At 41.2% G+C, this 27,099-nt stretch overlaps 1 protein-coding gene across 1 annotated transcript in view; it reads left to right on the top strand.

The window, feature by feature from the left end:
* Positions 1–27,099, top strand: part of LOC146989430 (fibrillin-1-like) — a 169,644-nt gene that overhangs the window by 23,052 nt on the left and 119,493 nt on the right. Inside the window, exons 12-23 of the mRNA XM_085773007.1 lie at positions 978–1,046; positions 2,164–2,289; positions 5,514–5,636; positions 9,720–9,878; positions 13,523–13,594; positions 13,702–13,827; positions 15,077–15,199; positions 18,170–18,295; positions 19,177–19,293; positions 21,067–21,192; positions 22,297–22,416; positions 24,918–25,043. Of these exons, the coding sequence (XP_085629133.1) occupies positions 978–1,046; positions 2,164–2,289; positions 5,514–5,636; positions 9,720–9,878; positions 13,523–13,594; positions 13,702–13,827; positions 15,077–15,199; positions 18,170–18,295; positions 19,177–19,293; positions 21,067–21,192; positions 22,297–22,416; positions 24,918–25,043 (1,413 nt within the window). The remainder of the gene's footprint in view (positions 1–977; positions 1,047–2,163; positions 2,290–5,513; positions 5,637–9,719; positions 9,879–13,522; positions 13,595–13,701; positions 13,828–15,076; positions 15,200–18,169; positions 18,296–19,176; positions 19,294–21,066; positions 21,193–22,296; positions 22,417–24,917; positions 25,044–27,099) is intronic.

The raw sequence follows: 27,099 nt of genomic DNA, 5'->3' as shown, positions 1-27,099 counted from the left end.
TCTCTTCTCTCCTCTTCTCTTCTCTTCTCTCCTCTCCTCTCCTCTTCTCCTCTCTTCTCTTCTCTGCTCTCCTCTTCTCTTCTCTTCTCTTCTCTTCTCTGCTCTTCTCTTCTCTTCTCTGCTCTTCTCTTCTCTTCTCCTCTCCTCTCTTCTCTTCTCTTCTCTGCTCTTCTCTTCTCTGCTCTTCTCTTCTCTTCTCCTCTCTTCTCCTCTCTTCTCTTCTCTTCTCTGCTCTTCTCTTCTCTGCTCTTCTCTTCTCTTCTCTTCTCTTCTCTGCTCTTCTCTTCTCTTCTCTTCTCTTCTCTTCTCTTCTCTGCTCTTCTCTTCTCCTCTCCTCTCTTCTCTTCTCTTCTCTGCTCTTCTCTTCTCTGCTCTTCTCTTCTCTTCTCTTCTCCTCTCTTCTCCTCTCTTCTCTTCTCTTCTCTGCTCTTCTCTTCTCTTCTCTGCTCTTCTCTTCTCTTCTCTGCTCTTCTCTTCTCTTCTCTTCTCTTCTCTTCTCTTCTCTTCTCTGCTCTTCTCTTCTCTTCTCTTCTCTTCTCTTCTCTTCTCTTCTCTTCTCTTCTCTTCTCTTCTCTTCTCTTCTCTTCTCCTCTCTTCTCTTCTCTTCTCATGCGACGACGATGTGTTTGCTGTAATTGTTGTTGCTGGTAAAGATGAGACAGATTTGTGCAACTTACTTGAAAATTGCCACCAGATGGTTCCCAACATTACAGAGGATGAGTCATGCTCCTCCGCTCCGAGCCGCAGGAAACGACAAGAACAAACTTCTCTTCTCTTCTCTTCTCTTCTCTTCTCTCTCTCTGCACTTTGTCATTCTGAGTCGCTGCAGCCGCGTCCGGTCTCAGATCTGAGCTCAGGAAACCAGAGACCAGAGACTCTATGCAGACGGCTCACTGACTGCAGCACCGACTGCAGCACCGACTGCAGCACCGACTGCAGCACTGACCATGTGTTGTGTTGTTGTTTGTGTGTTGCAGCTGAGTACAAGACGCTGTGTCCTGGAGGAGAAGGATTCAGACCAAACCCCATCACCGTCCTGGTGGAAGGTCAGAGCTACAGACAGACACAGACAGAAACATACAACAACAGCTACAGACGGATACAGACAGCTACAGACAGACACAGACAGACAGTAATATACAGTAACAGACAGTAACAACAACAAAAAGCTGCAGATAGCCCATAATAAGGCTGTAGGTTGGTATTGAGTTGTTCTACCTGATCAGATGTAAACCGCTGCATGACTCTGATGATAGACTGATGGTAGATAACAGGTTAGCATCCAGCATCCAGCATCCAGCATCAAGCTGCAGTAACGTTTCAGTCAGTCTTAGTTGATTTATTTCCAATACAGAATAACAAGAATAGGACACATTAAAATACATTGACAAAAAAATAATAATAGGTGCAAGCCGAGACAAGAGACCCAAAGGTCCGATACAAGTCTGGATCAGTAAAGCACCTGACTTTTTATTTACTCAAATAGTTTTTAGAAACACTGCACAACTCCAGCACTAGAGGCTCCAGCAGTGGTTCAGCTGGAATCCTCACCCAAGAACTAAGGCCTTATCACCATCTTTATCTCTAGAGCAATAACTCACTCACTAGCTCTGTTGTATTGAAAGGAAACAGGTATTTAAAAAGAAATTGAAATTGTATTTTGTATGAGCTGTAGCTATACGAGTAAGAGTGGTTCCACTTTGTTATCTAAGAAAAACTCTGTTTAAGGTCGGTGGAAGTTTTCAAATGTTTGCTTTGTGATTGACTGTAAAGGTAAATGTATGATATGTTGTGTATATATGTATATTTTGTGTTGTTCCTTGTGGACCCCAGGAAGCTGGGTTAGGGTACCAGCTAATGGGGATCCTTCATAAACTATTCTAAACAGACAACAACAGACATTTAACTGTCTCTCTGTCTCTCTGTCTCTATCTATCTATCTATCTATCTATCTATCTATCTATCTATCTATCTATCTATCTATCTATCTATCTATCTATCTATCTATCGTTCTATCTATCGTTCTATCTATCGTTCTATCTATCGTTCTATCTATCGTTCTATCTATCTATCTATCTATCTATCTATCTATCTATCTATCTATCTATCTATCTATCTATCTATCTATCTATCTATCTATCTATCTATCCATCTCTCTGTCAGACATCAACGAGTGCTTGGAGCTTCCCGGTGTGTGTCAGGGCGGTCGCTGCATCAACACGTTCGGCAGCTTCCACTGTGAATGTAACCGTGGTTACGCCCTCAACATAGAGACCAGAGTGTGTGAAGGTACCAGACACACACACACACACACACACAGAGAGAGAGAGAGCTGCACTGCAAAAACTATTTCCAAGAATATTTGTCTCATTTCTAGTCAAAACTAATCTCTTTCCACTTAAAATAAGACTCATCACCTAAAAATGAACTTGTTTTTAGATCATTTTCACTTGTTTCAAACTAATTTTCACTTGAAATCAGTAGAAAAATCTGCCAGTGAAAGCAAGTTTTTTGTGCTTGTAATAAGAAAGAAAAACTTGCTCCACTATCAGATTTTTCTACTTATTTCAAGTGAAAATCTGCTTGAAAGAAGTAAAGAAAGTGTCTAAAAACAAGCTGCTTTTGGTAACACTTTACTTGAAAAGGTATTCATCAGATTGACATAACAGCTGTCATAAACATCAATGAATACTTCTGACAGCTGTGGTTAAGTGTCATTCGGTAAGTTATGTCACTTTTGATGCCAAGTTGACATTATTTGAGATGTTTTTATTCTGACAACTTGACATCATTGTTAAAGTTTGTCCATTAGGTCTGCTATGACAGTTTAAATTGTCTTTATGTCAAGTTGTCAGAACAAAAACATCTCAAACAATGTCAACTTTGCATCAAAAGTGACATAACTTACTGAATGACACTTAACCACAGCTGTCAGAAGTATTCATTGATGTTTATGACAGCTGTTATGTCAATCTGATGAACACCTGTTCAAGTAAAGTGTTACCCAGATATTTCTACTTAATTCAAGTGAAAATCTGCTTGAAAGAAGTAAAGAAAGTGTCTAAAAACAAGCTGCTTTTTATGTGACGAGTCTTATTTTGAGTATAATTTGATTTATTTTGACTATAGAAGTGACATTTTGGCTAGAAATAAGACAGATATTCTTGGTAAGACGTTGAGTTTTTGCAGTGTGGGCCTGGTCGGTCGGTCGGTTGGTTCAGTGGGAAGGAAATCAAGTCCAGGCCTCGGTGGTTCAGCGAGGACACATGGACAGACAGGAAGTGATGTTTTGTCCCACGGACGAGTCTCTGATGTGGTCGGACGTAGCTGTCCTCGGGCCTCGGGGGGAGAGAGGAGGACACCGAGTCCCCCAGAGGACGGACAGACAGAGAGAGAGACAGAGAGACAGACAGACGGAGAGACAGAGAGACAGACAGAGAGACAGACAGACAGACGGAGAGATAAATGAGCAGAGTGTTTAGAGAGGACGACATGTGGCCGGCGGCGTTTTAATTAGCGTGTGTTTGTTGGACTGAAGAACAAAAGCTGCTGCCGTCCAACATGTCTCCAGTTCATCAGGAACAAGACCCGTCTGTTCATCTGTTCATCTGGTTTCAGCTCAGAGACACAGAGAGGGGGGGGTGGGGGGGGGGGGTACAGATACAATGCCCCCGGTCCAAATGTGTGTTAATGTGTTGAACAGTTCATCAAGTGGAAGATGAGACGATCTCCAGAAGACATAAAGTTACACATAACACATTCACTTTACATTCAAACTATATATTTATTTATTTGTTTCCATCTTGTCCATGTTCAAACTGCCAGAAAAGGAGCAGCTAGTAAACCTGCTGACTAACACATCAAGTATAAAAGTAGCTGTTATTGATGCGTTGAGCAACATTTAAAGGGGACATATTCAGCTCATCTCTGCTTCTTGACATGGGACCTTGATGTCTAACAGTAATGTGAGTAACATGCTTTGGTCAGAAAAACCAACAGATTGAGCACAGCTGGTTCTCTACACACCAGTTAGTTTCACAGCCCTGCTCTAAACGGTCGGTTTAGAACCTTCGCTCTGGTAACCATGGTAACCATGGGAGCGAGGGCTTGAAATTAAAACGGCTTGTTAAGAGACACATTTTCTGACTATCCACCTTTTTCCGAACGTCAAAAACGTAGCCTGTTTTGCCGGTTTTGGAATGTTATGTTTACGTTTCCATGGTTTCAGTAGCCGCGGTAAATGCATGGATTTTTTTTTTTTTTTTTCCCCAATGAAAATCTGTAAAACGCATGGATCATCACAGCAGATTTTAACAGTGGATATCACACAAATTGACATCTGTGTTAAAAGCCAGCGTAGATCCATGCGTTTACCGCAACTATGACAACGCCTGAAAACCATGGAAACGTAAACGTAAAATTCCAACAAACCGGCAAACCGGAAGCCAGTTTTGACCATAGATGACGTTCGGAAACTTGTGGATAGGACGAATCGCCTTGTTGTTTACAACTACTTCCTGGTAGAAAACCAGCATGAGAACAACAGTGACGGACGAGAGTTTCTCTATATTTATCTCATTTTTCATGTCACTATATCACCGTTTAGACTAATCTGATGTTTGTAAAGTTTATAAAACCAATGATTGGACAAACATTACTATTAATTTCTGTGTGCACATTTTTGTAATTAGTCATGGTTATCAGAGATTAACCGGGCTAACGGTTAGCTACCTGTTTAACTTTAATAACTCAGTGACTCAATAAACGCTCCATGAACAAATATTTTCTCCAGCGGATATCTGAGTTCCAACATGACTGAGCTAACTGGAGTAGTTTCATGTCGTGTCCCACAACGGGAGGGTTTTAACAGCTGACGTCCTGCTGTTAGCTTAGCTGCTGCTGTTAGCTTAGCTACCGTTAGCTTAGCTACCGTTATCTGTCCCTGTCAGCTGAGCCACTGATGCTTTCTAGACACTGTGATTCCCCCAAACTGAATAAATACAACACATAGCAACACAAAACACACACAGAGAAATAGTAATGTTTCTTCAATCATTTCTGATTTGTCTAAACGGTGATAGGGCGTGAAAAATATGATATATAGCTAAACTCTCGTTCGTTACTATTGATCTCATTCAAATTACAGCTGGTTTTCTACCCGGAAGTAGAATGTAAACAACAAGGAGATTTGGTCTATGGCAGTTTACAAAATATTAATGTAGTTGTCAAAACTGACGTTTAAGGGGTGAAGAGGCAAATACACATGGCTACTAAATCAATGAAAAAGTGAGTTTTGCATAATATGTCCCCTTTAATATTAGATAGAGCTAACAGCTCTGAGCTGACAGCAGTAATAAAGGTGAAGTGAAGGATCTGGAGGATCTGGTTTCCTCAGGACCAGGACCAGGATGTTCTGGACCTCCGTCATCACAGCTGCTCTCTGTCTCTCTGTGGTCGATGTGGATCTAAACCTCTCTCTCTCTGTCTCTCTCTCTCTCTGTCTCTCTGTTCAGACGTGGATGAGTGTGAGCGTCCGGGGATCTGTGGTCCGGGTCAGTGCTACAACACCATCGGGAACTACACCTGCATCTGCCCCGTGGACTACATGCAGGTCAACGGAGGAAACAACTGCATGGGTGAGTGGTAGATAGATAGATAGATAGATAGATGGATGGATGGATGGATGGATGGATGGATGGATGGATGGATGGATGGATGGATGGATGGATGGATGGATGGATGGATGGATGGATGGATGGATGGATGGATGGATAGATAGATAGATAGATAGATAGATAGATAGATAGATAGATAGATAGATAGATAGATAGATAGATAGATAGATAGATAGATAGATAGACTACATGCAGGTCAACGGAGGAAACAACTGCATGGGTGAGTGGTAGATAGATAGATAGATGGATGGATGGATGGATGGATGGATGGATGGATGGATGGATGGATGGATGGATGGATGGATGGATGGATGGATGGATAGATAGATAGATAGATAGATAGATAGATAGATAGATAGATAGATAGATAGATAGATAGATAGATAGATAGATAGATAGATAGACTACATGCAGGTCAACGGAGGAAACAACTGCATGGGTGAGTGGTAGATAGATAGATAGATAGATAGATAGATAGATAGATAGATAGATAGATAGATAGATAGATAGATAGATAGATAGATAGATAGATAGATAGATAGATAGATAGATAGACAGACAGATAGATAGATAGATAGATAGATAGATAGATAGAACGATGGATGGATGGATGGATGGATGGATGGATGGATGGATGGATGGATGGATGGATGGATGGATGGATAGATAGATAGATAGATAGATAGATAGATAGATAGATAGATAGATAGATAGATAGATAGATAGATAGATAGATAGATAGATAGAACGATGGATGGATGGATGGATGGATGGATGGATGGATGGATGGATGGATGGATGGATAGATAGATAGATAGATAGATAGATAGACAGACAGACAGACAGACAGACAGACAGACAGACAGACAGACAGACAGACAGACAGACAGACAGACAGACAGACAGACAGACAGATAGATAGATAGATAGATAGATAGATAGATAGATAGATAGATAGATAGATAGACTACATGCAGGTCAATGGAGGAAACAACTGCATGGGTGAGTGTGTGACTCTGTTCTGCAGCAACACGGTGACTTGACACCAGCTCCAACAGCACTGACCAACACGTGTGTTTCAAATTCACACTTCACATATCACGTAATATTTCAAGACCCACAGAATATTTTGTACTATGACTCTGAAAACACCAAACAGCTCAAAGGAAAGAGGAGACTCTCTATTTAACTAGGGAACAAACCATTTGTTTGTACCTTGTTCCATTCTTGATTTATCTCAAGTTGAATAGAGCCTGGTTGCACCAAAAAGACCACTTCTTTTCTAGAAAGCTGAGAAAAATGCATTTTTGTGAAAGAGAGTCTCTCAAGAAAAACAGTGATTTAGCCGTTTTAATTTTGGCTTCAAAAACATGTAAGACATCTGAAAATTTCATTTCACATGTTTTTTCATTGTACAAAAACAAAAAACAACAAAAATACAACAAGTAGGAGTCCTACTCTGCAGAGTGATGCCTGCTCTCCTCCTTCTCCTGCAGTTGCTGTACGTCAATGGCACTCAAGCGTTGGATTTTGATTGATGTATTCATTAGATTCACATGACGTCACTGTGTTTCTGCGCCGCCATATTTGTGTCTGAATCAGGGCGATCTGGGCTCAGATCACAGCGTCACGTTACTGAACAAGTGGAGTAGGAGGAGCAAATCAGCAAGAGACCGAAAATTGAGGTTATTTGAAAGATGCCAGGATTATATTGTGCTGTTGACTGTGATAGCAGTCGCCAAAAAAACCCCGGACTGCAGTTTTATTCCATCCCAAAAGACGTAAAGTTATAGGCGGAATAAATAGTTGACTGCAGGCAGTCTATCAGTGCAGCGTGGGCTGTGACAAGTCTCACTAAAAGAGGGGATTCACTCTTTTTTTAATAACATGGATATATTGAATTCTGCATTTTGATTACTTTCTTATTAATTACTCACTGATTCTGCATTTAGGGTCTTTTATTTCTGTATAACAGACCGTTGCTAAGTAAAACGGGCCGTTGCTAGGGACGCCGCTCTGATCAGCGGAGCAGGGCAGAAGAACTATCAAGGGTTTTTACCTTGTGTTTCATTTTTACCAGCTTCAGACTAATTGTGATGTTAGAAAAATGACTTGTAGCTGGTTAGAGGGAGAGTGGAGGCTCTCTGCCTCCCTCACCGCTGCTGGAATCAAACCTGCGATCTGAGCGGACAGAGCGGACGGGCCAGTGTCACAGCTGTGACCAGCTGTGTCTGTGCCACCGCGAGTCCCTGACACAAACGTGTCTCGTATCGTAATCTCTTATGACAGACAGGACGACATAAATGTCCACATCGTAACATTTACATGATAATTCATCAATCTACTGATTGATTATCAAAAGCTCGTTGAAAACAACTACACACGAGTCGACAGGAGGAGGGTGAGGAGCAAACAGTGGAGAAGTGACCGGACTAGGACTTTGATCAACATTACGTCTCAAATTAAAGCAGATATCAGTGGAATGTTTTTGTTAATATAAGTCCTAAATAGTCCTATTTTCCGTCAGCAATCACTTACATGAAGTATTTCAGCCTAAACACGAGTCTCTCCGTCACTCTGCTCTGCTGTAACCCGAGGAGAAAAATTTCCTTGTGGGATACAAGTGTTATCCAATGAGGGGAGAGAACGGCATGAAGGGCTGTGTGTGCAGCCAAGGGATGCGCGTGAATGTGGTGACGTAGCACGAGGACCAATTGATGCCTGACAAGGGCGGGGGCTGCTAACTCGTGGTGCGTTCAAGGAAACTCGTACTTTGTGTTTTTCCTTCCTGTGAAGTCATACCAGTTCGATCTGGTACGAGTTCACGGGTCGGAAGTTACGAGTGGCCGTTATAGGGAACTTTCACAGACAACAGGACGGTAAAAACACGAGCTACGGGTTACCTGGAACGCTACCAAGTCGTAGTTGTGACTTGAAGCTGTAACTTACGGTTTCAAAAGCCTGCCTTGAACACAGCATTAGCCGAAACGGCCGTGCCACTGTTATCTGCTTTAATTAATTAATTCACTCATAAACTGTGTAATAAGTGTGATAATATAGAGTTAGTCTGTTGTTATAGAGATATAAACCCAGACAGAGTGTATGAAACCCTGTCATTTTGTCAAGAAACTGTCATTTCCATCCTGCGGTTTGATGCTGTCATATGAGGAGACCTGTCACATCGGACACAAATATGGCGGCGGTCCCTTCGACGTGACGTCACTGCAACCCATGAATAGCAGCCTATATACGTCATTGGCACTCAATGAGTTAATTATCCAGTAGTTCTTCAATTGTGGAATAATCAAGAGTTAACTTTATTTCCTTTATCGCTGTAATGGTTTAAAAATCAGGTGCAAAATATCAATGTATGTTGTTTATTTGACCAGATTGAATTGAATCTAAATCCCATGTTGTTCCTGAATCCACCAAACTTTTCCTGATTCTACTAAAAAGTTCTGAACAACAAAAACTGAGGGTTTGATCCAGATTAAAACAGAGACTGGATCTGGTTTTAGTTTCAAAACAACCCATTTTCAAGATTTGATCCGGTCTATTATCCAAAATCTGATCAGATTAAAGGGACAACGAGGAGTTTTTCCGTCGGCAGAACCAAAAATTCCACGACAATAAAAAAGTCTGATATTAATGTGGATGAATCTACGTTACCACTTGTTAATCGCTCCATTTTAGATAAATCTATGGTTTTGTCTCTATGGTTATTTTGTTATTTTAATTACGCCGAATCTCCGTTTATGGTGGGAACTACGACGGTATGTGATCGTCTTCCAACCTCTGACTTTAATTCTTGATGAATGAAAACATGAGTCTGTCTTGCGCCGGTCAAAGAATTTCAGGCTCATGGGAAATGTAGTAGGAGAACACTTTGCTTTCCAAAACTCCTGGTTGTCCCTTTAAACTTTGGCAATTTGACCAGAACATCTTTGTGTGTGTCCATTATCACTTTTTAACGGACAGCCACCCTGCAGCCAATCAGAATGGATCGTATAATCGTGATGTAATCAATGATCTCCTCCCTCTCAGACATGAGGAAGAGCTACTGCTACAGGAACTTCTACTCCGACAACGGGACGTGTGACGGAGAACTGACCTTCAACATGACCAAGAAGATGTGCTGCTGCTCCTACAACATCGGCCGCGCCTGGAACAAACCCTGTGAACAGTGTCCTGTCCCCAGCACCGGTGAGACACACACACACACACACACACACACACACACACACACACACACACACACAGAGACACACACACACACACAGAGACACACACACACACACACACACACACACACACACAGAGACACACACACACACACACACACACACACAGACCAGTGGTGTAGTCTCTGTGATACCCACTGAAAATACATAAATACTTCAGTATAGCCAGTACAACTAAACTATCTAACTAAAGTAAATGTCAGTGGTTCTCAGAGTGGGAGGGTTGACAGGGTTCAAGGGTCTCCACTACTTTTTATTGACATTTTAACACTTTTTACTAGAATTTTTTAACTTTTTTGATTATTGTCTTGATTTTTTAAATTTTTTTATTTTACCACTTTTCCTACAATTTTTTTGAGAAATTTTACCAGTTTCTTCTCAATTTTTCTGTTCTACTTTCTACTATTTTTTAAAGAAATTTGACCCCTTTTTGTATTATTGTTTGCCCCCCTTTTTTGAGAAATGTTACCACATTTTTTCTATAATTTTTTGAAAAATGTTACCACTTTTTCTGAATAATTTTACCAGTTTCTTATCATTTTTTTTAATTATTATTTACTATATACTATTTTTACTTTTACCACTTTTTTTTTTTTATTATTGTTTGACTTTTTTTTTTCTCAGAATTTCTTTGATGAATTTTACCAGTTTCTTCAAAAATTTTTAAAAATTTTTTTTTTTTTTTTTTTAAATTTGACCAGATTTTTCTAAAAATTGGCAAGATTTTTTACCACTTTTTTCTAAAAAAATTTAAACTTTTTTGTTTATTTTTTTTGTGAGAAATTGTACCACATTTTTTCCAGAAATGTCTCTATAATCTTTCAAAAATGTAGCTAGGCCTAATTTAAAGGTACATTGATTGTTTGTGTATTTCTGGTGTGTTGTCCAATGGGGGTCCGTGGTCTAGTTTGTGTCAGTTTTGGGTCCTTGATATAAAACAGTTAGAGAAGCAGCGTCTATGTGATACAAGTATGAACATTTTACCACCTAGAAAGCAGTTTACCCACTACAACACATTAGACTACACCACTGGTTGCTAGGTAACAGCAGTTTACCCACTACAACACATTAGACTACACCACTGGTTGCTAGGTAACAGCAGTTTACCCACTACAACACATTAGACTACACCACTGGTTGCTAGGTAACAGCAGTTTACCCACTACAACACATGAGACTACACCACTGGTTGCTAGGTAACAGCAGTTTACCCACTACAACACATGAGACTACACCACTGGTTGCTAGGTAACAGCAGTTTACCCACTACAACACATGAGACTACACCACTGGTTGCTAGGTAACAGCAGTTTACCCACTACAACACATTAGACTACACCACTGGTTGCTAGGTAACAGCAGTTTACCCACTACAACACATTAGACTACACCGCTGGTTGCTAGGTAACAGCAGTTTACCCACTACAACACATTAGACTACACCACTGGTTGCTAGGTAACAGCAGTTTACCCACTACAACACATTAGACTACACCACTGGTTGCTAGGTAACAGCAGTTTACCCACTACAACACATGAGACTACACCACTGGTTGCTAGGTAACAGCAGTTTACCCACTACAACACATGAGACTACACCACTGGTTGCTAGGTAACAGCAGTTTACCCACTACAACACATGAGACTACACCACTGGTTGCTAGGTAACAGCAGTTTACCCACTACAACACATGAGACTACACCACTGGTTGCTAGGTAACAGCAGTTTACCCACTACAACACATTAGACTACACCGCTGGTTGCTAGGTAACAGCAGTTTACCCACTACAACACATTAGACTACACCACTGGTTGCTAGGTAACAGCAGTTTACCCACTACAACACATTAGACTACACCACTGGTTGCTAGGTAACAGCAGTTTACCCACTACAACACATGAGACTACACCACTGGTTGCTAGGTAACAGCAGTTTACCCACTACAACACATGAGACTACACCACTGGTTGCTAGGTAACAGCAGTTTACCCACTACAACACATGAGACTACACCACTGGTTGCTAGGTAACAGCAGTTTACCCACTACAACACATTAGACCACACCACTGGTTGCTAGGTAACAGCAGTTTACCCACTACAACACATTAGACCACACCGCTGGTTGCTAGGTAACAGCAGTTTACCCACTACAACACATTAGACTACACCGCTGGTTGCTAGGTAACAGCAGTTTACCCACTACAACACATTAGACTACACCACTGGTTGCTAGGTAACAGCAGTTTACCCACTACAACACATTAGACTACACCACTGGTTGCTAGGTAACAGCAGTTTACCCACTACAACACATTAGACCACACCACTGGTTGCTAGGTAACAGCAGTTTACCCACTACAACACATTAGACCACACCACTGGTTGCTAGGTAACAGCAGTTTACCCACTACAACACATTAGACTACACCGCTGGTTGCTAGGTAACAGCAGTTTACCCACTACAACACATTAGACTACACCACTGGTTGCTAGGTAACAGCAGTTTACCCACTACAACACATTAGACCACACCACTGGTTGCTAGGTAACAGCAGTTTCTACAACACATTAGACTACACCGCTGGTTGCTAGGTAACAGCAGTTTACCCACTACAACACATTAGACTACACCACTGGTTGCTAGGTAACAGCAGTTTACCCACTACAACACATTAGACTACACCGCTGGTTGCTAGGTAACAGCAGTTTACCCACTACAACACATTAGACCACACCACTGGTTGCTAGGTAACAGCAGTTTACCCACTACAACACATTAGACCACACCACTGGTTGCTAGGTAACAGCAGTTTACCCACTACAACACATTAGACTACACCACTGGTTGCTAGGTAACAGCAGTTTACCCACTACAACACATTAGACTACACCACTGGTTGCTAGGTAACAGCAGTTTACCCACTACAACACATTAGACCACACCACTGGTTGCTAGGTAACAGCAGTTTACCCACTACAACACATTAGACCACACCACCGGTTGCTAGGTAACAGCAGTTTACCCACTACAACACATTAGACTACACCGCTGGTTGCTAGGTAACAGCAGTTTACCCACTACAACACATTAGACTACACCACTGGTTGCTAGGTAACAGCAGTTTACCCACTACAACACATTAGACCACACCACTGGTTGCTAGGTAACAGCAGTTTCTACAACACATTAGACTACACCGCTGGTTGCTAGGTAACAGCAGTTTACCCACTACAACACATTAGACCACACCGCTGGTTGCTAGGTAACAGCAGTTTACCCACTACAACACATTAGACCACACCGCTGGTTGCTAGGTAACAGCAGTTTACCCACTACAACACATTAGACTACACCGCTGGTTGCTAGGTAACAGCAGTTTACCCACTACAACACATTAGACTACACCGCTGGTTGCTAGGTAACAGCAGTTTACCCACTACAACACATTAGACTACACCGCTGGTTGCTAGGTAACAGCAGTAACATTAGACTACACCGCTGGTTGCTAGGTAACAGCAGTAACATTAGACTACACCACTGGTTGCTAGGTAACAGCAGTAACATTAGACTACACCACTGACTTGTGTCTCGTGTCGTCTCAGATGAGTTTGCCATCCTGTGCGGCAGCGAGAGACCGGGTTATTACATCGACATCACCACCGGCCAGGTCATCGGTAAGCTGCTGCTGCTGCTCGCTCTCAGAGAGGATTGTGGGTAAGAAGGAGAGGTGTGTGGTCGTTGTTGCGATGTGTTTGTCCTCATGTCGTCTCGTCTCGTCCAGACATCGACGAGTGCAGAGAGATCCCCGGAGTGTGTGAGAACGGCGTGTGCATCAACATGATCGGCAGCTTCCGGTGCGAGTGTCCCATCGGCTTCATCTACAACGACAAGCTGCTCATCTGTGAAGGTGAGACGCTATCAGACACTGTATCGTGTGTTTTTGTGTTGTTCCAATTCCTTGTGGTTAATGACCGACGTTAAAACCCTGAAGTTCTGTGACTAAAACACAAGTTTATGATACAAGTTTTAGTTCAGTGAGATAATCGATTTCAGATTCAGATTTTTTTTTTTTTTTTTTAAATGGGAACAGTAGCTAAGTGGCTAATCTCCATCCCCTGTCTCATTGGCAGGTTGATGTTAGAGATAGAAACAATGAAGATAAAAGAGGCAGGACTACAACAATGAAACCAATTTTTTGTAAATTGATTCGATATTTCAACAAAGTATTGACCCAGAAACACAACGACCACCTGCAGAGCCACATCCTCAGATGCTCCGGTCAGCGTCCAGTGTGTTCACATGATGCTCGCCGGCGCAGGAGAATCCGCCTCCATCTTTATTAGTTTATTTAGGGGACATTGTGCAATGACATTAATCATTTACAGAAAATGAAGAGATGGTTGCACCAGATTTAGCTCACAGCTCATTTCCATCTGCAGTCATATATATATATATATATCGTATATGTTATATGTAACATATAACAAATACACAGGAAACACAGACCACAAACTACTATACAAGAGTGATACACAAATAGACAGTAGACAACACATACACAACACAAAAACACAGTTTCCACTTCTAAAAAGACTAAAAAGACCAGGTCAAGTGCAACACACCTGAGAGAGGTGTAGCCTATCCTATATGATCAATGGAAAGAGAAGCTAAGTCATACAAGATACAAAACACGATGAAACATTTTGAAATTTCCACAATTCATATTCCATAAGATTTTAAGATAATTCCATAAATTGAGTGCATTAAGAAGTACTAAAATACATTTTTAAGAGACTAACTGAGTAACTAAACTTATTATTACTACTAATTATTATCAATTATTGTCATAATTTTGGTTCACTACAACTACTGCTATATTATTATTTTATATTTTATTATATACTCAAGCGACACACACACACACACACACACACACATACACATACGTTGCTTGTTTTTTTCACAATTTGTTTTTGTCCATACCACTGTACTGTCTTATTTCACATTAAAAAAAGAAAATTCCAGTGAAGTGTCTGAAGTCTCCTCCCGTCCCATCATTCCCTCTGTGGTGATGTAGAGAGAAGGTTTGACCTCTGACCTCTGACCTCTGACCTCTGACCTCCTGTGTGTGTGTGTTTGTGTGTTTGTGTCCTCAGACATCGACGAGTGTCAGAACGGCCCGGTGTGTCAGCAGAACGCCGCCTGTCTCAACCTGCCGGGGAGTTACCGCTGCGAGTGTAAACCTGGATACCGCTTCACGCCCACGGGACAGTGTCTGGGTGAGACGCAGCTGCATATATATACACACTGTAAAAACTCAAAATCTCACCAAGAATATTTGTCTTATTTCTAGTCAAAACAAATCTCATTCTACTTAAAATAAGACTCATCATATTAAAAAGCAGCTTGTTTTTAGACACTTTTTACTTCTTTCAAGCAGATTTTCACTTGAAATAAGTAGAAAAATCTGATAGTGGAGCAAGTTTTTCTTTCTTATTACAAACACAAAAAACTTACTTTCACTGTCAGATTTTTCTACTTATTTCAAGTGAAAATTTGTTTGAAACAAGTGAAAATGATCTAAAAACAAGGATCTGAATCTTATTTTTAGTGGAAAGAGATTAGTTTTGACTAGAAATGAGACATTTTGACAAGAAATAAGACAAATATTCTTGGAAAGATGTTGAGTTTTTACAGTGTAATAACAAGCTAATGTTGTGTGCGCTTTGTTTTTAATCGCCATGGTTTCTTCTATGGTTAGATTAGATTAGATTAGAAAACTTTATTGATCCCCAAGGGGAAACTGCTTTGCCACCCAATAAAAACACAAACAGTACATCCACTTAACAAACAATACAAACTATGGTTCCTCCGTTCTGTCATTTCCTGTTTTGATGTTTTGTATTTCTGGCACGGAGACTTGTTGCTTCCTTTCTGCCGACCGAGTCGTCGGATAAAGGCGGTCGGACGTCGGCTCCGTTACCTCTGACTCGATCCTCCAGAAAGCAGCAGCATCTCTACTGTCTTAGAAAACTTGTTAAAGGGATAGTTCAACATGTTGGCAAATTGGCCCATTGCCATAACCCCTATAGTCATAGCAGCAGTAGGTTCGTTACCTTTAATTGTCGGTGCAAGCTGTTTTTAGAACGGTGGAGCAGAGCCGTGAGCTGCTCAGAGCTACGCTACGGAGGCTCATTATGGGATTTCTTGGTTTCCCTCATCAAACTCATCAAATACACAATCCAACAACTCCACAACGCTCTGGTGGACAAGTTGTGACCTGCACATTCACCACGCTATGAGATAATAACACAACGTTACCACACAGAGTTGTTGTAGAGGGAAATTCATGCAAAACCACTGATGCGTGTTGCCTTCAGGGACAGTTTTTCATCAACAGTCTCTGTATTTACCTCTAAAACAACTCTGTGTGGTAACGTTGTGTTATTATCTCATAGCGTGGTGAATGTGCAGCTCACAACTTGTCCACCAGAGCGTTGTGGAGTTGTTGGATTGTGTATTTGATGAGTTTGATGATGAGGGAAACCAAGAAATCCCATAATGAGCCTCCGTAGCGTAGCTCTGAGCAGCTCACGGCTCTGCTCCACCGTTCTAAAAACAGCTTGCACCGACAATTAAAGGTAACAAACCTACTGCTATGACTATAGGGATTATGGTGATGGGCCAGTCTGACTAAATGTTGAACTATCCTTTTAAGTTCAAACTGGACACTGATAAAAATGTTTTCTGGTTGTTTCATTGAGTCGGTGATGACTTCTGTTCTTGTATCTGTTGGTTTCAGTCGTGTTCGATGCTGTGAACACGGTGGTAAATGTCTGTAGCACAGTAACAGCTGCTGCTGTTGAAGAGCGTCTGCAGGATCGTCATGTTGTGTAAGGAAGCTGAAAACATCCAACCAGTCGGACCGTTTCATCCTCTTCATCAATATCTACAGCTTCTTCCATCAGAACGCCACCAGCAAAACGTTTAGACCAACAGACATTATTAACACTAAAAAAGACTTTCTACCTTCTGCCATTTCCATACGGGTCATTCCATGAAATCACTAACTTTTCAACTTTGAAAAGTTAAAATTTAAACTACCGTATTTTACGCACTATAAGACAATGAATGGCCTAGGCCTATTTTAGAACTGTTTTCATATATAGGGCGCACCGGATTATAAGGCGCATACGTAGAATAGAAGATACTGCAGTCAAACTGGGGTTACGTTATGCATCCCCTAGATGGAGCTGAGTATGAATCAACCAATTAACCAATTGATCCATATATAAGGCGCTCCGTATTATAAGGCGCACTGTCGTTTTTTGAGAAAATTAAAGGCTTTTAAGTGCGCCTTATAGTGCGGAAAATACGGTATATTTAATTGCTATTTTTTTTTAAGTAGCCAGGAATCAAAGAAAGTTTAAAATGACAAGAAATGATGTTGTGCCATCTCAGGCTGTGGAATTTCATATTTTATTACAGTTTTAATGTTTTCCTAATCTTGTCAACCCTGTTACCGACATAAACTTTACAATATACAATATTTCTAATTAGAGATTATTGAGATTATTTTCTATATATAGTCTATATAGTTTTAATTATAATGGTAACAGTTGAAAGTCCATTTTATTTTACATTATATATCAAATGAATGACAACAACAGCGTTGAGGTTAGGGGAACAGGGTTGACATAAAATCAGGGGACACTGATAAATTGGTAAATATTTATAATAATTAATATATATTATTACCAAAAACACTGTTTTACAATAAGATCATACTTAAAACAATATGTAACTGTAAAACATTTTAACATTTTGCCGACATTTTACAAATTAAAAGTGAGGGACAGGTGAAAAACCTCATCAGCATAAAAGTCATTTTAATTATTTAAAATTATATGTAATTGACTTTAATTTGATGTTATAGTGAGGAGAGAAGACATGGTAATTTTATATTTTTAAATTACATATTAATTTGTTGTTATTGTAATTTTATGACTGATTACTTCTTGGGGACGCAAAAGTTACCGATTTCACAGAATGACCCACATTAACCTCTAGGAGGAGAAAGTAGCTTAACCTTAGTGTTTTTAACTTTATAACCCTTTTTATAAATGGTGTCGTTTTTTATTTGATGTCTAATATTCTTGCGTATATTGTTATGTTTGTGCGGTGTTGTGGTGTTTGACAGTGTTACAGTGTGATATAACGGATGAACTCTGCTCTTCTTCTTCCCTCAGACCGTAACGAGTGCATCGAGAACCCGGGGATCTGCAACCCGGGGCAGTGCATCGACACGCTGGGCAGTTACCGCTGCATCTGCCCCAACGGCTTCAAGACCACGAGAGACCTCTCCATGTGTGTCGGTACGAGCTACGATGAGCGTCACACTGCAAAAAAACTAAACAAGAATATTTGTCTTATTTCTAGTCAAAACAAATCTCATTCTACTTAAAATAAGACTCATCACATTAAAAGCAGCTTGTTTTTAGACACTTTTTACTTCTTTCAAGCAGATTTTCACTTGAAATAAGTAGAAAAATCTGATAGTGGAGCAAGTTTTTCTTTCTTATTACAAACACAAAAAACTTGCTTTCACTGGCAGATTTTTCTACTTATTTCAAATAAAAATGTGTTTGAAACAAGTGAAAATGATCTAAAAACAAGTTAATTTTTAGGTGATGAGTCTTATTTTAAGTGGAAAGAGATTAGTTTTGACTAGAAATTAGACATTTTGATAAGAACAGGGTATCTGCGGGGTCTTAAAAAGTCTAAAAAAGTCTAAAATTTGAAAATCTAAATTTTAGCCCTAAAAAAGTCTTAGATTCGTTGAATTATTGTGTTCAAGTCTTAAATAATTTTAGACAGGTCTTAACTTTTCTTATGCCCATCATGGGCGAGCATTTCACTCGCATTTGACCCTAAAAAAATATATGTGCGAACCGGGAAAATGATTTAGGCGCACAGTGTGCACTTCATTATGCTTTATTGAATGTATTTTCAACTACAAACAAGCCTAACACGCAACTTATATATTGATTGAATCAATGTCTAATTTTGTGACTCCGCATTTCTTTTGTACGTTTTTTATTTGTCATGATATACAGTAGGTCTTAAATTTCATCCATAATGGTCATAAAAAGGTCTTAAAATGTTTTAAATTTGAGCTGCTGAAACCTGCAGAGACCCTGAAGAAATAAGACAAATATTCTTGGGAAGATTTAGAGTTTTTGTGCTGTGGTTTCAGACGTGGACGAGTGCGAGCGGCAGCCGTGTGGGAACGGCACCTGTAAGAACACGGTGGGGTCATACAACTGCCTGTGTTACCCCGGCTTCCAGAACTCACACAACAGCGACTGTATAGGTGAGTCTTCTTAACCTTCATTTAACCAGCTAAAGCTTATTGAGATGTAGAATCTCTTTTTCCAAAAGCGCCCTGGCCAAGAGGCAGCAACATTACAATTACAAGTAGTAATACAGATAAATGACAATAGTTCAATAAAATAAAGTCACACCTGTCGACACGAAACATCTGACCTCTGACCTCCACACAGATTAATACAATGAATACAAGGATGTACACAAAATGACTCTTAATGAGCCGTCCATAGCTACAATGAATATCAGGAAAAATCTGAATAAAACTGTGTCAAACACGTTGATTGGAAGATTTTACCCAGAAGGGCTCATTCAGAAAGACATTGGGTAACGCTTTATTTGACGCCTATCTCTATAACACATTATAGTCATACTTATAATGAGTTATAATGCAGTTATAGCACTGTATAACTATAGTTAGTTAAAACTAAGCATAACACATTATAGAGCATTATAACTCTTTTATAATACTTGACCTTATAAACCATTATAAAAGGCTCTATGATGTGTTATGCTTATTATTATTATGAAGCCTTATGATAATTTATGAGTGTTTATAATGATAGTAATTCACGTTTATAAGCCAATTATAACACATTATAACTATATTAATGCATTATCGTTGTGGGCATTGTCAGTAAGTTACTAACAATTATTTAAGCAATATATCACTCCAGGCCGTGGTCTCTGCTCATTCTACCACTCTAAGGGGCGTTGTTCCCCCTCAGAGTGGTAGAATGAGCATAGACCACGGACTGGAGTGATATATTGCTTTTATAAAACGGTTACCAATAATGACAATATGAAAGAGGAATACGCATCAATTTCATGTAGTTTTATTCAAGCAGAAATACGCTGTGATAAGGCTTTAGAATAGTAGCCGTGGTATATGCTCATTATACCACGGTTAACAACCAATCAGATCGCCGGATTTCACCTTTCCGTTTTATAAAACCTATTATATAACTTTAAGTCATGATAAAATGCTTTATAGTGTTATGATGATTGTTATAATTAGCATTATGATCATTTATGAGTGTTTATAACTATAGTTATACGGTGCTATAACTGCATTATAAGTATAAGTATAATTATAAGTCTGGTTATAATGTGTTATAGAGATAGGCGTCAAGTAAAGTGTTACTGAAACGTCTTTCCGATCAAGATGGGTGGTTTATGTCGGTGGATTTTCAGATCAAGATCCATGTAAAGGGTTAATGTCAACTTTATAACTGTTTATAACTGTTTATAACTGTTTATAACTGTTACTGTTTGTTTCCAAGTGTCGCGGTTTGATAAATGTGGAGGAAAGTGTGTGACACACTTGTTTTCATCCTCCTACAGAAAGTTAAAACATTTTAATATAGTTTTATCCTTGAATTTATCAATGTATAAGCATGTAGTAGCATTAAAGGGCCAGTTCAACATTTAACAACAAGTTGTGACCTGCACATTCACCACGCTATGAGATAATAACGTATAATTATGTAACATTACGACACATGAAGCAAATACTCTGAACTACTTTCTCTTCTGAAATCCCTCCGCCCAGCAGCCGTGTCTGGAATGTAGTTCCGGCTGCATTTGCCTCTAAAACAACTCTGTCTCTAATGTTACATGATTATTTCCTAGCGTTGTTGAACTGTCCCTTTAAAGCAGGATTAAAATGTATCCTATTATCTTTTTTTTTTTTAAATCACAAATGAACTGTTTGTGTTTGTGTTTGTGTTTGTGTTTGTGTGTGTGTGTTGTTGTGCAGACGTGGACGAGTGTGCGACTCAGCGAGGGTTGTGTAGAAACGGTCAGTGCATCAACATGGTGGGAACCTTCCAGTGTGTGTGTAACGACGGGTACGAGCTGACGCCGGACGGACGGACGTGTGTAGGTGAGGAACACACACACACACACACACACACACACTCTGTTGTTTCTGTTCCCACGCTCCTGAACGCAGCACGGCCTGATGCTGAGTCACTAGCAGCGTTTCCATCAGCTGTTTAGATCATCTAGATGTATCGCATCAGAAAAGCAATAGGCTATAGGAGAAAGTGCAATAATTATTTTTTACTATAATTATTTATTACTTGTGTTAACCAGGAACTTGGTCGTACTGTCTGTAAGTGATCTCTGTTGGTTGTGTGTGTGAGTATGTGATATGGTGTATGGTTTTATAATCTGTATGCAGGATGTACAGCATTGATTGTCCATGACAATTTTCCCTCCCTCCCTTTGATTTTGATTTGATTGAAAATAATGATGGAAACGCTGTGATTCAAATTAAAATCCTCTGATTCGCACAAACTAAAGTACGCTGCTAGGGCCGGGGTTTGGTTGATTGGAATGGGATGGAAACAGCTGTATGTGAATTCAGTGACGTCGCCACTTTCACCCCGACTGCTCCCGTGTTGCAGTTCACTCACAAGACGACATCAGGGTTTCTTTTTTTTTTTTTAAGTATATTTTTTGGGGCATTTCCGCCTTTATGGACAGCACAGTTGAGACAGACAGGAAACGGGGAGGCAGAGAGAGGGGGAATGACACGCAGCAAATGGCGCCCGACGCGGGACTCGAACCAGGGCCGACTGCAGCAAGGACTGCGCCTCTATACATAGGGCGCCCGCTCCAACCACTACGCCACGCGACGCCCCCAACAACAGGGTTTCTGCACCGCCACGGCAAAATAAAAGCCCCCACACACACACCTTCATAATGATGTTACTGCTCAGTTCTTCATAGTTCCTCCTCAGTAAAAAAGAAACTTATCAACCAGCGAATCCAGAGTTTATCATTAACACAGTCTCTTTCTCTCACACACACACGGACAGGTCGCGTTATGACGTAATAAACATATGTGCTAAATCGCGCTAAGGGCAAAGTCTGTAGATGGAAACACACACGATTCTAATTTCTTTTAATGTGCATTTCCCAGTGATTCTCATCACTTTGGATGGAAACATGGCTGCTGTAACTCTCCTGTCTCTCTCCTCAGACATCAACGAGTGTGCGGTGAACCCCAGCACCTGTGGAGCAGGAACGTGTCTGAACATGGACGGCTCCTACAGGTGCATCTGTCCCCCGGGGTACTACCTGCACCAGGAGACCTGTGAAGGTAGCACACACACACACACACACACACACACACACACACACACACACACACACACACACTAGGGGGCGTACCTGAACCCAAATACGTGTTCAGAAGTACACAAATAAGACTTCGATCCCGAATAGTTTTGCTGTTTTGCTACGGGGCGAAGTGACTAACTTCACTAACATCCGCGGTAGCATCCAAGTAACGCATTACGCCACCACGACCAATCACCATGTGCCACGTCATCGCCAGTCACCGCCCCGGACACATCTGGTACCTACACCGGCTTTCCTCCTCTTCCTTCTCCCTTCCTCTTTTTCTTCCTCCCCTCCTCTCCGTCCTCCTTCTTCTCTTCCTCCTCCTCTTCTTTCTTCTCCTCTTCTTCCTCCCATACTCTTCTTCCCTCTGCTCTTCCTCCTCTTCTTCCTCCCATACTCTTCTTCCTCCTCTTCCTCCTCTTCTTCCTCCTCTTCTTCCTCCTCTTCTTCCTCCTCTTCCTCCTCTTCTTCCTCCTCTTCTTCCTCCTCTTCCTCCTCTTCTTCCTCCTCTTCTTCCTCCTCTTCCTCCTCTTCTTCCTCCTCTTCTTCCTCCTCTTCCTCCTCTTCTTCCTCCTCTTCTTCCTCCTCTTCCTCCTCTTCTTCCTCCTCTTCTTCCTCCTCTTCCTCCTCTTCTTCCTCCTCTTCCTCCTCCTCTTCCTCCTCTTCTTCCTCCTCTTCCTCCTCTTCTTCCTCCTCTTCTTCCTCCTCTTCCTCCTCCTCTTCTTCCTCTTCTTCCTCCTCTTCTTCCTCCTCTTCTTCCTCCTCTTCCTCCTCTTCCTCCTCTTCTTCCTCCTCTTCCTCCTCCTCTTCCTCCTCTTCTTCCTCCTCTTCCTCCTCTTCTTCCTCCTCTTCTTCCTCCTCTTCTTCCTCCTCTTCTTCCTCCTCTTCTTCCTCCTCTTCCTCCTCTTCTTCCTCCTCTTCTTCCTCCTCTTCTTCCTCCTCTTCCTCCTCTTCTTCCTCCTCTTCTTCCTCCTCTTCCTCCTCTTCTTCCTCCTCTTCTTCCTCCTCTTCTTCCTCCTCTTCTTCCTCCTCTTCCTCCTCTTCTTCCTCCTCTTCTTCCTCCTCTTCCTCCTCTTCTTCCTCCTCTTCTTCCTCCTCTTCTTCCTCCTCTTCTTCCTCCTCTTCCTCCTCTTCTTCCTCCTCTTCTTCCTCCTCTTCCTCCTCTTCTTCCTCCTCTTCTTCCTCCTCTTCCTCCTCCTCTTCCTCCTCTTCTTCCTCCTCTTCCTCCTCTTCTTCCTCCTCTTCTTCCTCCTCTTCCTCCTCTTCTTCCTCCTCTTCTTCCTCCTCTTCCTCCTCTTCTTCCTCCTCTTCTTCCTCCTCTTCCTCCTCTTCTTCCTCCTCTTCCTCCTCCTCTTCCTCCTCTTCTTCCTCCTCTTCCTCCTCTTCTTCCTCCTCTTCTTCCTCCTCTTCCTCCTCTTCTTCCTCCTCTTCTTCCTCCTCTTCTTCCTCCTCTTCCTCCTCTTCTTCCTCCTCTTCTTCCTCCTCTTCCTCCTCTTCTTCCTCCTCTTCTTCCTCCTCTTCCTCCTCTTCTTCCTCCTCTTCTTCCTCCCCCCTCCTCCTGAAGAAAAGGAGGGTTCGGCAGCAGCTTGAACACGAGACAGAATACGACCTCATCCAAACACACACACACACACACACACACACACACACACACACACACACACAACCACACACACACACACACACACACACACACACACACACACACACACACACACACACACACACACACACACACACAACCACACACACACACAACCACACACACACACACACACACACACACACACACACAACCACACACACACACACACACACAACCACACACACACACACACACACACACACACACACACACACACACACTCAGGTTTATCACACTTGGCCTGAGACTGCTCTGATGACCTCATCAGTGCAGCAGCTCCAGAGGAATGAAGCAGGAGGGAGGGGTGTGATGATGTCATGAAGAGATGATGGAGGGATGTAATGATGTAATCATAGATATATACACATAGATGCTAGCTAGATGATAGCTCTCTGAAGCTGCTGTCCCTTGGAACGATACGTCAACACGGCGGCCATCTTGGTGAGGGGGAAGCCGTGTCTACTTCCTGCACTAGAGGTCTATCAACCATTAAAATCACCACAACTCACTGAAGATTCAACCGATTTTCAAGCCGTTTGGTTTATTATAAATGTCAGACAGATATTTACGATACATACATAGGCCTATATTAAACATACACTTACATACTCAGACACACACCCACATCCATACATACTCTGAAATGTGTTCTACAGGGTCTGACTGGTCTGACTGCTGGTCAGACGTTTACATGTCTATGGTCAGAAACCCCTGACCAAGATGGCAGCCATGTTGACGTACGCTGAGAAGCAGAAGGTGGCATCTAGTCAGTATATATGTGATGTGATGATGTGATGATGTGACGAGTGTCTCCTCTGTCTCTGTGACCTCAGACATCGACGAGTGCTCCCAGTCTCCAGAGATCTGCACCTTCGGAACGTGCTCCAACACCGAGGGAAGCTTCACCTGTCTGTGTCCCGAGGGCTTCCAGCTGTCCGCCTCGGGACGCCGCTGTCTAGGTAACGGAGTCTCAGTGTGTCTGTGTGTGAGGCTGTAAAGCTCCGGTAACACTTTACTTGAATACGGGTTCATAACAACACTGCAAAAACTCAATATCTTTCCAAGAATATTTGTCTTATTTCTTGTCAAAATGTCTAATTTCTAGTCAAAACTAATCTCTTTCCACTTAAAATAAGACTCATCACCTAAAAATTTACTTCTTTTTAGATCATTTTCACTTTTTTCAAACAAATTTTCACTTGAAATAAATAGAAAAATCTGCCAGTGAAAGCAAGTTTTTTGTGCTTGTAATAAGAAAGAAAAACTTGCTCCACTATCAGATTTTTCTACTTATTTCAAGTGAAAATCTGCTTGAAAGAAGTAAAAAGTGTCTAAAAACAAGCTGCTTTTTATGTGATGAGTCTTATTTTAAGTATAATTAGATTTGTTTTGACTAGAAATAAGACAAATATTCTTGGTAAGATTTTGTGTTTTTGCAGTGCATGACATAACAGCTGTCATAACCATCAATGAATACTTCTGACAGCTGTGGTTAAGTGTCATTCGGTAAGTTATGTCACTTTTGATGCAAAGTTGACATTGTTTGAGATGTTTTTGTTCTGAGAACTTGACATAATTTTAAAAAAAATTGGCAATTAGGTCTGCTATGACAGTTTAAATTGTCTTTATGTCAAGTTGTCAGAACAAAAACATCTCAAATAATGTCAACTTTGCATCAAAAGTGTCATAACTTACCGAATGACACTTAACCACAGCTGTCAGAAGTATTCATTGATGGTTATGACAGTGTTATGTCATGGTTATGAATACCTGTTCAGGTAAAGTGTTACCAAAGCTGCTATACATCCACAGTGTAAATAGTTGTGTAGTGAGTGTGAGGCTCCTCCTGCAGGACGGCACACTGTGTTCCAGCTGCTGCCGCTCCGACAAGGCCAAGGGTGGCTCACACACACACACACACACACAACACTTTTCCATTTCCTCACTGTATGTGTGTGTTGGGTGTGTGTGTGTGTGTTGGGTGTGTGTGTGTGTGTGTGTGTGTGTGTTGGGTTGGGTGTGCTCTCTCTCCTCTGGTAGGGAGTTCCCCCTCCAAACACTGAAGTGGTGACATAATGAGTTAGTGAGCAGCTCAGTGTGAGTTTCTCCCTCTGAGGAAAATCATCAGAATGTTTTTCATTAATCGTCTTCATGCACAGAAGCAGCTGAGTATTAAAGACTTTATTATTTAATGTCCTGTAGAGTTTGTCCCATTAGATATATTAATTATTAAATTGAGTTAATGAGGCATTTGGGAACACAGCATAACGTCAGAATTTACAGAGGTTGACCACTGGATAGATTGAAAGGGATAGTTCAACTTTTTTTTTTTCGTGTCTTGCCTCACTCCCGAGTCCATGACCAGCAGATAGACACCATCCTTTCCACTGTGCGTGCAGTAACCATGGAGATGGAGCCGTATCGCCCGTAATTATCTTAGCTCAAACACTGGAAGTGTATGGGTAGTGTTAGCCTGCCTCCACCTAAAGTCGCTAATTAGCTTAGCTCAAACACTGGAAGTGTATGGGTAGTGTTAGCCTGCCTCCACCTAAAGTCACTAATTAGCTTAGCTCAAACACTGGAAGTGTATGGGTAGTGTTAGCCTGCCTCCACCTAAAGTCACTAATTAGCTTAGCTCAAACACTGGAAGTGTATAGGTAGTGTTAGCCTGCCTCCACCTAAAGTCGCTAATTAGCTTAGCTCAAACACTGGAAGTGTATGGGTAGTGTTAGCCTGCCTCCTACCTGAGCTGAAATCAGCAGTCAGAAGCTGATTTCATTTTAGCTCTAAACTCTGTAAATATTTCACTTTATCCACATTTCAAACATGTTTAGGAGAGAAAGTAGCCGTTTAGATCAGCAGTGTGTCGTTAATTTGTCTAAATACCAGCTGTTTACTATTTTGTTGGACGAATTCGGCACTACTCAAGCTAGCCGTTGTGACCAACGCACTTCCTGTTACTTTCACAAAATAAAACACCTGTTACCCTTTACATACAGAAAACCATGACGATAG

The sequence above is a fragment of the Trachurus japonicus genome, chromosome 3 (genome assembly GCF_045865225.1).
Source record: "Trachurus japonicus isolate A0001 chromosome 3, Traja_1.0".
Taxonomy (NCBI): domain Eukaryota; kingdom Metazoa; phylum Chordata; class Actinopteri; order Carangiformes; family Carangidae; genus Trachurus; species Trachurus japonicus.
The sequence above is the reverse complement of the archived record's forward strand: the minus strand, read 5'-3'. Positions and strand labels throughout refer to the sequence as shown.